The 11,888-nt window shown below is 46.4% G+C and overlaps 1 protein-coding gene across 1 annotated transcript; it reads left to right on the top strand.

Moving 5' to 3' along the window:
• Nucleotides 1-2,250: 2,250 nt before the first annotated feature.
• Nucleotides 2,251-9,164, top strand: LOC121870824 (splicing regulatory glutamine/lysine-rich protein 1-like). Its single transcript, XM_042372793.1, has 2 exons — nucleotides 2,251-2,796; nucleotides 8,940-9,164. Exons 1-2 carry the CDS (start codon nucleotides 2,251-2,253, stop codon nucleotides 9,162-9,164), a joined length of 771 nt encoding a protein of 256 aa, XP_042228727.1.
• The last annotated feature ends 2,724 nt before the right edge of the window (nucleotides 9,165-11,888 follow it).

The following is an 11,888-nucleotide window of genomic DNA, read 5'->3' as shown; positions in this document are numbered from 1 at the left end:
ACGTCCATGAAAGTCTGCCAAAAACGTCCATGAAAGCCTGGCAAAACGTCCATGAAAGTCTGCCAAAAACGCGAAAGCCCAGCAAGAAACGTCCATGAAAGCCTGGCAAAAACGTCCATGAAAGTCTGCCCCAAAACGTCCATGAAAAGCCTGTCAAAAAGCATGCAAAGTCTGCAAAAACGTCCGCGAAAGTCTGCCAAGAAAGCGCAAATCCATGAAAGTCTGCAAAAACGTCCGCAGAAAGTCTGCCAAAACGTCCGCGAAAGAGTCTGCCAAAACGTCCACATGAAGTCTGCCAAAAACGTCCGCTGAAAAGCCTGCCATAAACGTCGCGAAAGTCTGCCAAAAACGTCCATGAAAGTCTGCCAAAAACGTCCATGAAAGTCTTAAAAACGTCCGCGAAAGTCTGCCAAAACGTCCGCGAAAGTCATGCCAAAAACGTCCATGAAAGCCCGCTTAATCGCGAAAGTCTGCCAAAAACGTCCATGAAAGCCTGGCAAAAACGTCCCATGAAAGTCTGGCAAAAACGTCCATGAAGTCTGCCAAAGAACGTCCATGAAAACCTGGCAAAAACGTCCATGAAAGCCTGGCGAAAACGTCCATGAAAGTCTGCCAAAAACGTCCATGAAAACCTGCCAAAAACGTCCATGAAAATCTGCCAAAAGGTCCATGAAAGCCTGCCAAAGACGTCCATATGAAAACCTGCCAAAGACGTCCATATGAAAGCCTGCCAAAAACGTCCATGAAAGCCTGCCAAAAACGTCCATGAAAACCTGCCAAAGACGTCCATATGAAAGCCTGCCAAAAACGTCCATGAAAGCCTGCCGGGACCACAATGTAAATACTGCCAGAATGAACCAAGGAAGAAGATGCCATGATAACTTGGTCGGACACGGCGCTGCTGAAGGGCAACTGTACTACAGAGGGGGAAGGTGAGCTACTGTACACGCATCCTATTTCCTCCTCCGATATTTCTCCTCTTGGATGGAAAATTTTAGCAGTACGTCGTGAGCGAGGAAGATCTCCAGTGATATTATTATCGCCACTGTAAAAATTCTCAGCAATTCTTGTATCCAAAACCGATAGTGTTGGACATGTACGTGTGTAAGGATGACCGCCACAGCTATATATACGTACCATGGCTCTCGCTCACAACAATATGTACAGATTCATGAGCAGATAAATGTGAGTTAAAGGTAAGAAATGTCTCCTGGCTATAATACTAGTCGTAGGGTCGAGCATCGTCTACAGTAAGGTAAATCTGGCGAAACAGCTCAGCTCAGAACTCTGGTCAAAGTGAACGTCTGGCCAGGGACCTGACACAGCAGCAGTCCCTGATATAGTAAGGGTACCTGGGTTGAGTTCTAACAAAGAAGGGAACTAAGTTAGCTTTAACAGAGCAAAGGTAACTGGACAGCTTTAACACAAGAAGAAACCTTTAACAGTGCCATTAACATATTGATGGCCCCATAATAATTCTAACACGGGGTGGGAGGGAAGGTCCCAACACAGTGAGTGCTCCTGTAGGCCTTAATACAGCGTGAACCCGCGAGTCCAGGCCTACAGTAGCACAGTGAGGGGTCTCTTGGACGGAGCCTTAACACAACAAGAGCACCTAGGCAGAGCGGCCGTCAGCCCAGGAGACTCTTGATGAGTTACCTCTCTCCCGCGTCACGTATGGGAGAAGAACGTGAGGCTCGCTCCACCGCCTCCCTCCCCGTCTCGCCTGGAATGGTAATCAACGCCTTACTTCCACTATACGGCCTCCAGTTTTTTTTTACGTTACATCTATGATAAACATTTTTTACTGAAGAAAAAACCTAGGAGGAGTTTACGGATGACGCCAAGGACACACAACAACAAAGACTCACGAATGATTAATGACCTCTTCTCCAGCCACTTCTACATGACTGGCTGGTGACCTTTGAGGAAGCCCTAACTATGTTCTACAGTTCACCATCCACAGGGAAGACTTTCAGGTTTCCACAGTATGGCGTGAGCACTATAAATCAGGAGTTGGATTAGCAGAGTCTGAGAGAGAGAGAGAGAGAGAGAGAGAGAGAGAGAGAGTTTTGACACGGCTTCTTGATTTTCCTTTCACAAACTTCTATCGTGAATAATGGAATCACATCGAGTAGTCTGGTTTGGTTAATTGATCTTGAGGTGATGGTGAGGAGAGATGAGGGATGGAGGAGGAGGGAAGGTGCTCTCAGGTACATAAGAAAGAACGTAAGGATAGATTAAGTACAAATGAGGTTCAGAAACAGAGGACAAGGGTTCATAAATAGATACAACGGGTTCAGAAACAGAGAAAAGGGGTTCAGAAACAGAGATAAAGGGTTCAGGAACATACAAAGGGTTCAGAAACAGAGACAAAGGTTCAGAAACAGAGACAAAGGGTTCAGAAACATACAAAAGGTTCAGAAACAGAGACAATGGTTCAGAAACAGAGACAAAAGGTTCAGAAACACACAAAGGGTTCAGAAACATAAACAAATGGTTCAGAAACAGAGACAAAGGGTTCAGAAACAGAGACAAAGGGTTCAGAAACATACAAAAGGTTCAGAAACAGAGACAAAGGGTTCAGAATCAGATCAAAGGGTTCAGAAACAGAGACAAAGGGTTCAGAAACAGAGACAAAGGGTTCAGAAACAGAGACAAAGGGTTCAGAAACATACAAAGGTTCAGAAACACACAAAGGGTTCAGAAACATACAAAGGGTTCAGAAACATACAAAGGGTTCAGAAACATACAAAGGTTCAGAAACAGAGACAAAGGGTTCAGAAACATACAAAGGTTCAGAAACACACAAAGGGTTCAGAAACATACAAAAGGTTCAGAAACACACAAAGGGTTCAGAAACATACAAAGGGTTCAGAAACATACAAAAGGTTCAGAAACACACAAAGGGTTCAGAAACATACAAAAGGTTCAGAAACACACAAAGGGTTCAGAAACATACAAAAGGTTCAGAAACACACAAAGGGTTCAGAAACATACAAACGGTTCAGAAACACACAAAGGGTTCAGAAACATACAAAAGGTTTAGAAACACACAAAGGGTTCAGAAACACAGATAGGGATTCAGGGTCACGTCTACCCAATGTATTTTAGTCTGGTATAAGAATATCCAGAGCCTGTTTAATTTCATTTGTTGTTTGTGCACGAGGTGAGGCCCCGGGCTGACAGACTTTACCTCTTAAGTGAATGCGTCTGACGGCTATCAAAGAACTGGCTTACCCTGAACACTGAAAAGGCTACCTACACCTCTCTCTCTCTCTCTCTCTCTCTCTCTCTCTCTCTCTCTCTCTCTGTCTCTCTCTCCTATTGTTATAAAACCCTTTGTAAATGTTTCTACCAGCTTGGGAGGAAGTCATTTCATCTGAGAATTTAACCTTTGTCAACAATCATTTCCTCAACCATAAAATATTTTTTTTGGTTTACTAAAATCTAACTGGTTAAAAATTGGGTTGAATACAAATAGAAAAATAAAAATTTAATCACAATAATATTTAAAATTTGATACTAAATATGACGAATATAAATGTAACTTTGTATATATTTCACTACAGTTTTATTTTCATCATTATAACAAGCGTTTAGTGGATGCCCAGCGGTGCTCACTAATTGTTGACTTAAGTTCAGCCGCCTGTAGTAATCTTGACTTGGGTGCTGTTGGTTTAAGCTCCACGAAATCAATTACTTAGTTGTTGCTGTTAGTTGGCTGTGAGGGTTTGTGATGGGAGTTGTAACCACCCTTGTAACCATGGCAACCAACTATCAAACAACCGTACTGTAATTAAGAGGGGAAGGGGCTATAGGGATCCGGTACTAGACTTGTGTGATGATAGGATGTATGGTACTGTACTAAGCTCAATACTCTCTTGATATACACTTGTTTATTATTAAGAGGAACACACACACACACACACACACACACACACACACACACACACACACACACACACACACACACACACACACACACACACCTCCTCTATATATTTTAAAATAACTATATTGTGTGTGTACCAACAATACTATATAATCTAAAGGAATTTTTCGCATTACCGAATTTCCTGAACACAACATTACCCAATAAAGATACTCAATAAACTCTAACCTAACCAAACCAAACCTAACCTAACCTAACCTAACCTAACCTAACCTAAATACACCCTATAATATCTGAACCATTCTCGACCATGGCTTTACCGTAGAGGTGCACAGGGCTGTCAGACTGGGAATTAAGCTCTCCAGCCACTAATCCGGGGTGGTCCTGGGTTAAGCTATCAGGTAGATTAAGGTCTATAACTCGATAACACAACTTCAGCTTAAACTCTGCCATGGTGAGGTACTATAACTTGGCATTAAGGTCCTGTAAATATAATGTACTGAGCCGAAACTTTCTATAATAACCTCTACTTAAAATAAACTTATGTGCCTATTAGTTGAAAATTAAAGACAATTTCACTCTTAGTAAACAAGAATAAATTAATATTAAAATGGGGATAAAAATAATGTCAGCAATACAGGTAAAATATTTTCAGGTATATTTTCTACTAGATCACCTTCCTAATTAAGCACAATAGGCAGGTGTATCCGGCTGCTGGTACTAGCTGTCCTTCGTGTACCTTTATGTCTAATTTAGCACAGACTACATGACAACAAAATAGTGTACAGATGTGGACAAAATTATCTGGACACGTGACGGATCATTAGGTGAGGGAGATAGGAATTTTAATGCATTTTCTAAGATTTTTTTTTTGTTTCTTCCGTTATATCGAGGTCCGTTAGAAGTGAAACCTCCATCTAACGGATTATATGGAGAGAAAAATCCGTTATATGGAGAAAAAATCCGTTATATGGAGAAAAAATCCGTTATATGGAGAAAAAGTCCGTTATATGGAGGTTTCAATGTACGAGTATATTAACCATTCACGTCCAGTCCGGAACAAGCGAGACAACACTTCCTGGTCATCCCAACAGTTGACAGAACAGTGAAAGTTGAGGACTAGTCTATTATTAGAAGGGAAAAAGAGCGAGAATTGACACAGAACCTGATTCAACTATAGTAGGTAAGGTAAGGTAAGGTAAGGTAAGGTAAGGTAAGGTAAGGTAAGGTAAGGTAAGGTATGGTATGGTATGGTAAGGTAAGGTAAGGTAAGGTATGGTAAGGTAAGGTAAGGTAAGGTATGGTAAGGTAAGGTAAGGTAAGGTAAGGTAAGGTAAGGTAAGGTAAAGGTATGGTAAGGTAAGGTAAAGGTAAGGTAAAAGGTAAAGGTAAAGGTAAGGTATGGTAAGGTAAGGTAAGGTAAGGTAAGGTAAGGTAAAGGTAAGGTAAGGTAAGGTAAAGGTAAGGTAAGGTATGTAGGTATGGTAAAAAGATGGTAAGGTAAAAGGTAAGGTAAGGTAAGGTAAAGGTATGGTAGTAAGGTAAGGTATGGAGGTAAGGTAAAAGGTAAGGTAAGGTAAGGTATGGTAGGTAAGGTAAGGTAAGGTGGGTAAAGGTAAGTAAGGTAAAAGGTAAAGGTAAGGTAAGGTAAGGTATGGTAGGAGTAAGGTTAAGGTAAGGTAAGGTAAAAGGTAAGGTAAGGTAAAGGTATGGTAAGGTAAGGTAAAGGTAAGGTAAGGTAAAGGTAAAGGTAAGGTATGGTAAGGTAAGGTAAGGTAAAGGTAAAGGTAAGGTAAGGTAAGGTATGGTAAGGTAAGGTAAGGTAAGGTAAGGTAAGGTAAGGTAAGGTAAGGTAAGGTATGGTATGGGTATGAGTAAGGTGTGGGTAAGGTAAGGTAAGGTAGGGTAAGGGTGGTAAGGTAGGTAAAGGTGGAGTGGGTAAAGGTGGGGTAAAGGTAGGAGTAAAGGTAGGGTGGGTAAGGTGGAGTAAGGTGGAGTGAGTAAGGTAAGGTAAGGTAAGGTTAGGTAAGGTAAGGTAAGGTGTAGGGGTGAAAGGTATGGTAAGGTAAGGTAGATAAAGGTAAAGGTAAGGTATGGTGGAGTAAGGTAGGGTAAGGTAAAGGTAAGGTATGGTGGGGTAAAAGGTGAAAAGATGGAAAGATGGGTAAGGTAGAGATGGGTATGGTGGAGTGGAGTAAGGTAAGGTAAAGGTGGAGTAGGGGTGAAGGTGGGGTAAGGTGGGGTAAGGTAAAGGTAAAGATTAAGGATGGGTAAAGGTGGGTGTAGTGGGTAAGGTGGATTATGGTGGGTAAAGGTGGGGTAAAGGTGGGGAGTGGAGTGGAGTAAAGATTAAGGTGGGTAAAGGTAAGGTAAAGATTAAAGGTGGGTAAGGTAAAGGTAAAGGTATGGTAAGGTAAAAGGTAAGGTAAAGGTAAGATGGGTAAGGTAAGGTAAGGTGGAGTAAGGTAAAGGTGTGGTAAGGTAAAGGTAAAGGTGGAGTGGGTAAGGTAAGGTAAAGGTAAAAGATTATGGTAAAAGATGGGTAAGGTAGGTAAAAGGTAAGGTGGAGTAAAGGTAAGGTAAGGTATGGTTATGGTAAAAGGTGGGTAAAGGTAAGGTAAGGTAAGGTAAAAGATGAGTGGAGTGGAGTATGGTAAGGTAAGGTAAGGTGGTGGGTAAGGTGGGTAAGGTGGAGTGAGGTGGGTGGGTGAGGTGGGTAAAGGTAAGGTGGAGTAAAGGTGGGTAAGGTAAAGGTGTAAGGTAAAGGTTTAAGGTAAAGGTAAAGGTAAAGGTGGAGTGAAAGGTAAGGTATGGTAAAAGATTAAGGTAAGGTAAAGATGAAAAGGATTAAAGGTAAAGGTGGAGTGGGTAAAGGTAAAAGGTAAAAGGTGGAGTAAAGTGGGTATGGTAAGATGGGTAAGGTAAGGTAAAGGTAAGGTATGGGTAAAAAGGTAAGGTAAAGGTAAAAGGTAAAGTTAAGGATAAAAGATGGGAATGAAAAGGTAGGAGTGGAGTAAAGGTGGGTAAGGTGGGGTAAAAGGTAGAGATAAGGTATGGTAAGGTAAAATTAAGGTGGAGTGGGGGTAAGGTATGGTGGGTAAGGTGGAGTAAGGTAAGGTGGGTGGGTGGAGGTGGGTAAAGGTGGGGTAAGGTGGAGTGGTGTGGTAAGGTAAAGGTAAAGGTGTAGGTAAAAAGGTAAGGTAAAGGTAAGGTAAGGTAAGGTGAAGGGTAAGGTAGATATGGTAGGTAAAGGTAAAGGTTAAGGTAAAGGTAAGGTGGGGTAAGGTGGGGTAAGGTATGGTAAAGGTAAGGTGGTAAATGGTGAGGTAGGGTAAGGTATGGTAAAAGTGTAAAGATGGGTAAGGTAAGGTAAAGGTAAGGTAAGGTGGAGTGGGGTAAGGTAAAGGTAAGGTAAGGTAAGGTAAGGTAAGGTAAGGTAAGGTAAAAGGTAAGGTATGGTAAAGGTAAGGTAGGTGGAGTAGGTAAGGTATGGTAAGGTAAAGTGAGGTAAAGGTAAGGTAAGGTAAGGTAAAGGTGGGGTAAGGTGTGGTAAGGTGGGTAAGGTAAAAGGTAAAGGTAAGAATTGAATAGTTTCTGATGGGATATGATCAGTTCTCCTGAGTCACGTGTCTTAGTGTTGAAAGCTCTATTTAACGGACAAACAGCAGCATCCATAGCATCACCCAAGACAGCAACAGCAGGAGCAGGAGGGGAGCATCAACAGCAGTAACCTTACTTTCCAGCAGCTATTACTAACGCCAGCAGAGTGAGAGAACGGTGAAGGCGCTCCCAGGGGACGACAACAACACCACCTGAATCTAAACGACCACAGGTTGGGGTAGTGGCCGTCGGTAAGTAGCCTGGGTGAAGTGGCATCAGTTACCTATACCACTGCTCTTACACCTACTACCACCGCCGTGTAACACTGCACTCAGCGACAAGTACAGTATGTGGCAACTCTTTCTACATCAAGGTAAGTCAAGAAATCCGCGGAATATCGAACCCTATGCTATCCAGACATGAAGGTGGTGGTGGTGGGAGTTGAGGAGCCGAGCGAAACGTGGCAATGATCAGATGGATGCTACTGTCGTGCTCTGGTTATTACTAAACTATTTTATGTTTCAAAGGTCAATATGGCCTTTATATGTAAGGGTTAACAATTTTCCTCTATGTTGAAATGAAACAAGAAGTGGAGGTGAAGTGAAATGACAGAAAATTAAAGATATTTGCAATAAAGTGAAGTGTTTTTTTTCATGTGAGATTTATGGATCTTGGTCACACACACACACACACACACACACACGATTAAAAATCCCAATCTTACATACGGTTCTGAATTACTCAGCCTGGACTATTTACTGGAACTAAGAACATTTTACTAAATCATGTTGACTTCAGCAGCACTGAGAGTTGTGGCAGAGACCAGATAGTTGTTTAATGGGTCAGCAGATGGTGAGTGTGACCCATCCACCTTAACACTGCTATAAGGTCAATCGATGCATATTTTCACCTTTATGGTCACCTGTAATATGTATTATTATTGTTTACTTGCCTTCAAACACACACACACACATAATTATAAATATTGTTAGGGAAGTCAGAATGTCAGCCTACAGGACACCTACCATCATGGAGTCATCTTCAGTCACAACACAACGACCTCACCTTCACTTACCCCCCAAATCATCTAATCTTCGTCCAAATCCTTTTACTACAGAGGAGAATTATTTTCCTTCAGGAAACATTTGTAGTGGGTGACCCTGACCGGCCTCCAGTAGCCTCTCTGGTAATTTGGAGGAGTGGAACCGCTGTCTTGCCTGATCCTCCTTGTTGGATTTCAAATTACACTCCAAGGAGGATCGGAAGCACCTACAGATTTTCTCATCCTGGCTGTTCTCCCCCAAACCCTGGCTGTGTCGAGTTCAAAATCCAGAAAGTGAACTCATTAAGTTCAGTCCCAGTGTAGACAGAGGTATAAATAAACTGCACTTATTCCTCTGTGTTAATACTAGAACCCTACACAGTGTATATTTTCCCATAACAGCAAGACGACGAACAGCAGAACAAGACGACAAACAGCAGCAGAACAACAACAAGGCGACGAACAGCAGAACAAGACGACGAACAGCAGCAGAACAACAACAGGGCGACGAACAGCAGAATAAGACGACGAACAGCAGCAGAACAACAACAGGGCAACGAACAGCAGAATAACAGCAAGGCGACGAACAGCAGCAGAACAACAACAAGGCGACGAACAGCAGAATAACAGCAAGGCAACGAACAGCAGCAGAACAACAACAGGGCGACGAACAGCAGAATAACAGCAAGGCGACGAACAGCAGCGGAACAACAGCGAGACTATAGCAGTAAAAATGACAGTATGGAGAACAGCGTCAGCAACAACTAGTGACTAAGGGCTAATGGCATGACAACCCAGACAACCTTAATGACCCACCAGAGATCAGTCGCCTTAACTCATCCCAACCCACCTCACGCCCACCTCCTGTCAGCTGCCCACCTCCGCCCACCTCCCTCCCTGTCAGCTGCCCACCTACCACCCCTCCCTGACCCTCACACTACCAGCCCCTGACCCCTCACACTACCAGCTCCTGACCTCACACTACCACCCCCAGCCCTCACACTACCAGCTCCTGACCCTCACACTACCAGCTCCTGACCTCACACTACCAGCTCCTGACCCTCACACTACCAGCTCTCCTGACCCTCACACTACCACCCCCAGCCTCACACTATCGCTCCCAGACCCTCACACTACCAGCTCCCAGACCCTCACTACCAGCTCCTGACCCTCACACTACCAGCTCCTGACCCCCTCACTACCAGCTCCTGACCCTCACACTACCAGCTCTGACCCTCACACTACCAGCTCCTGACCCTCACACCAGCTCCTGACCTCCACCTACCAGCTCCCCCAGACCCTCCACACTACCACCCCCAGCCCCTCACACAGCTCCCTGACCTCACACTACCAGCTCCCTGACCCTTACACTACCAGCTCCTGACCCTCACACTACCAGCTCCCTGACCCTCACACTACCAGCTCCTGACCCTCCTTATACCAGCTCCCAGATCCTCACACTACCAGTTCCCCAGACCCTCACACTACCAGCTCCTGACCCTCACACTACCAGCTCCCTGACCCTCACATACCAGCTCCTGACCTTCACTACCAGCTCTCTGACCCTCACACTACCAGCTCCTTGACCCTCACACTACCAGCTCCCAGACCCTCACACTACCACCCCCTGACCCTCACACTACCAGCTCCTGACCCTCACACTACCAGCTCCTGACCCTCCAAGCTCCTGACCCTCACTAGCTCCTGACCACACTACCAGCTCCTGACCTCACAATCAGCTCCCTCGCCTCACACTACAGCTCCCAGACCCTCCACTACCACCCCCCAGCCCTCACACTACCAGCTCCCTGACCCCTCACACTACCAGCTCCCTGGCCTCACTACAGCTCTGACCTCACACACTACCAGCTCCCTGACCTCACCTATCAGCTCCCAGACCCTCACACTACCAGCTCCTTGACCTCACACTACCCAGCTCCTGACCCTCACACTACCAGCTCCTGACCTCACACTGCTCCCAGACCCTCACACCCCACCCCTGACCTCCCACCAGCTCCTGACCCTCACACTACCAGCTCCCTGACCTCCTACAGCTCCTGACCCTCACACTACCAGCTCTGACCTCCTACCAGCTCCTGACCCTCACACTACCAGCTCCCAGACCCTCACACCACCCCAGCCCTCCACACCAGCTCCTTGACCTCCACTACCAGCTCCCGAACCCTCACACTACCACCCCCCTGACCCTCCACACTACCAGCTCCTGACCCTCACACTACCAGCTCCCTGACTCTCACACTACCAGCTCCCCTGACCCTCACTACCAGCTCCCAGGCCCTCACACTACCAGCTCCTCAACCCTCCTTACCAGCTCCTGACCTCACACCACCGGCTCCCCAGCCCTCCACTACCACCCCCTGACCCTCCACACTACCACCCCTGCCCCTCACTACCAGCTCCCCAGCCCTCCTACCAGCTCCTGACCTCACACTCCCACCGCTCCCAGACCTCACACTACCAGCTCCTGACCTCACACTACCAGCTCCTGACCCTCACCACCCCCTGACCTCACACTACCACACCCCTGAACCTCACACTACCAGCTCCTGACCCTCACACCAGCTCCTGACCCTCCCATACCAGCTCCCAGATCCTCACACTACCAGCTCCCAGACCCTCCCTACCACCCCCTGACCCTCCACACTACCAGCTCCCTGACCCTCACTACCAGCTCCTGACCCTCACATTACCAGCTCCTGACCTTCACACTACCAGCTCTCTGACCTCACACTACCAGCTCCTTGACCCTCACACTACCAGCTCCCGACCCTCACTACCACCCCCCAGCCTCCACCAGCTCCTGACCTCACACTACCGCTCCCAGCCCTCACACACTCAGCTCCTGACCTCCCTACCAGCTCCTGACCTCACACTACCAGCTCCTGACCCTCACTATCCAGCTCCTTGACCCTCACACTACCAGCTCCCAGACCCTCACACTACCACCCCCTGACCTCACACCCACCAGCTCCTGACCCTCACACTACCAGCTCCCCAGCCCTCACACTACCAGCTCCCTGACCCTCCACTACAGCTCCTGACCTCCCACTATCAGCTCCCAGACCCTCCACTACCAGCTCCTTGACCTCACACTACTGGCTCCTGACCCTCACACCCAGCTCCTGACCCTCTCCACACTACCAGCTCCCAGACCCTCACACACCACCACCCCTGACCCTCACACTACCCAGCTCCCCAGCCCTCCACACTACAGCTCCTGACCCTCCCACTACCCTCCTGACCCTCACACTACCAGCTCCTGACCCTCCCACACTCCAGCTCCCAGACCCTCACACTACCCCTGACCCTCACACTACAGCTCCTTGACCC

This window comes from Homarus americanus, unplaced genomic scaffold (genome assembly GCF_018991925.1).
Source record: "Homarus americanus isolate GMGI-L3 unplaced genomic scaffold, GMGI_Hamer_2.0 scaffold43716, whole genome shotgun sequence".
NCBI lineage: Eukaryota > Metazoa > Arthropoda > Malacostraca > Decapoda > Nephropidae > Homarus > Homarus americanus.
The sequence above is the reverse complement of the archived record's forward strand: the minus strand, read 5'-3'. Positions and strand labels throughout refer to the sequence as shown.